Below are 2,266 nucleotides of genomic sequence, written 5' to 3' on the forward strand. Positions count from 1 at the left end.
GAAATCAGAACTCCGAGTAAAGTAATAGACTGATTTAGAAGCTGTGTCAAGTCATCAAATGCTAATCGATGACAAAATTTGTTGCCTTTGTTGTAGGCCACAATAAGATAGACTTACAAACCAGCAGAGTGCAACAGGTGAAAACTGAAAGAGAGAGTGAATATTTTTCTACAATTCTTCGAGATTGCTTTGGAGCTGAAGAAGTGATTGAATTATGAATAAGAAAATTTCTCTGATCTTGGCTCCCAATATTTTGGTATCAGAAGTTGAACCTTCAGTTTATAACAGTTTTGCTGATCATAGTTCATATAATTATATCATATATTATTATTATCTATAATCTTACAGTTGAAATTAAATCAGTAAGAAGAAAAAGGAACAAAGCATGTAAGTATGTAAGTTCATCTATATAAACATCAAAATCAAAAGATATAAACATTCTGCATGAGTCGTAGTTAACCAAGTTCACAAGTCACAACCAACCCATTTATACAGTCCAACAAAAACAAAATAAGAACCAAAAAGAAAGAAAATTTAAAAATCGAATCCACCAGCATCATCAAATCCAGCATCGTAGCCAGCATCATAATCAGCCGCGTCAGACACCATGTCACCAATCAAAAGCCCACCAAGTGCGCCGCCAAGCAACCCGGCTCCCAATCCCATCCCAAAGTTGTTCTTGTTCTTCTTCGGTTTTTGAGGAGGCTGCGAGTATCCATACCCAGCTTGACCCGGATACCCGTACCCTTGTGGAGGATACCCATATCCGGGTTGCTGAGGCGGGTACCCATAGCCGCCATAGCCTTGCTGGGGTGGGTATCCAGCGGGTGGATATCCGTGTCCAGCAGGATATTGCTGATGTGGCGGCGGGTAAGCATATGGCGCGGAACTTGATCCTGCCGCCCCAGCAGCATGAGCAGGATAAGCCATAACTGGCTCATTCTTTGAATCCTTGGATGGCGGAGGGTACGCCGTCGCCGGTGGAGGATACTCCGCCGTCTTCGGCGGCGGTGGAGCGTAACTAACCGTCGCCCCCGTCGACGACGCCTTATCCATAGCCGGAGCAGCTGAACTCTTGCCGCCAACTTTGTACGAGAAATTCAGAGAGCCCTTGGGCTTCCCGGAGGGCTTCCTGACCTGGTAAGATACCTGACGGAATTCTTTGCCGTCTTTTCCGCCGGGATTGTCGAGAAGCTCCCGGAGGGGGACGTGGACGGTGCCGATGAGGGTGTCGCCAAGTGTACGGTCGGAGACGATCTTGATCTCAAGAGAGAGACGATTCTGCTGCGCCAAGGAGTCGCTGAAATTGAACTTCATCGGAAAATTCCACGTAGGGCTGGTTCCTCCGTCGCGATCGACGCTGGTTTTAAACTTCTGGGGGTTGTAGATGTCGCCGTTGAGTGAAACGACGGCGTATACGTCCATCTTGGATATCAAATTGACATTCTTGAGATCCTTGGCGGAAACGATCATGAGGTCTAGGGTTCTGTATTCCATTGTTGTGAACAACGCGATCAGTTTCTTGAGTTGTTGAATTTCGTGGCAGCGTTTAATAGCGGTCGAGATTAATTGGGATTATGACGGTGACGGGGGTATGAATTTATTTATTTATAGACGAAATTGAGAATTATGGAGATGGTTGCAAAATAAATAATTTTGGAATCTTCCAGGTATTTAAGTTAACGCGTTACTCTGGATTACTATTCTTGATTTTTCGTCGTTCTTTTTATTGGCATCCATTATTTTTTTTTTTTTCTCGTTCTAGATATATCAGATATATCTCCACTCTGAAAGGCGGTACGGTTTTTTAATTACTTATATTTATTTCTGTATGTAACCATGTCTTTTTAGTTTTTAATCGTTAAGAGAATAAAGTCACCAAAAAAAAAATCGTTAAAGAGAATTTTTTTATCTTTTTTGGATCGTTCATGAGATTTTTAACTATAAATGAGAATTGAATTAAAGCAAATTTAAATTTAAACATCATATGAACCGAAACCCAACTGAATTCATAGGTCATACCGTTACCTATTCCCTAGCAAAAAAATATATATATATTTAAATTAAAATAAAAACTTATTTGAAAGTTAGTTTTCTTAAATATTAGAAAGTTTATATATAAAAATTAATACAATTATTTTTTAAATTTAAAAATTGATTAAAAGCTGATCGTTTTTGGAATAATTTTTTTCTCACTATTCAAACAATTCCTTAAAATAAAGTAATTATTTAACAATATTTTTTTATATTTTTACTCAAGTGATAA

General features: G+C 39.4%; 1 protein-coding gene across 1 annotated transcript; it reads right to left on the reverse strand.

Moving 5' to 3' along the window:
• Positions 1-388: 388 nt before the first annotated feature.
• On the reverse strand, positions 389-1,902 carry LOC112741755 (protein SRC2). Its single transcript, XM_025790852.3, has one exon. The coding sequence runs from the start codon at positions 1,495-1,497 to the stop codon at positions 535-537; it is 963 nt and encodes a 320-aa protein (XP_025646637.1). The 5' UTR covers positions 1,498-1,902; the 3' UTR covers positions 389-534.
• Between the last annotated feature and the right edge of the window lie 364 nt (positions 1,903-2,266).

This window comes from Arachis hypogaea, chromosome 14 (assembly GCF_003086295.3).
Source record: "Arachis hypogaea cultivar Tifrunner chromosome 14, arahy.Tifrunner.gnm2.J5K5, whole genome shotgun sequence".
Taxonomy (NCBI): domain Eukaryota; kingdom Viridiplantae; phylum Streptophyta; class Magnoliopsida; order Fabales; family Fabaceae; genus Arachis; species Arachis hypogaea.

Excerpts from the sequence above, each read along its gene's own strand:
- LOC112741755 (XM_025790852.3), bottom strand. The coding sequence starts at position 1,497 with ATGGAATACAGAACCCTAGACCTCATGATCGTTTCCGCCAAGGATCTC.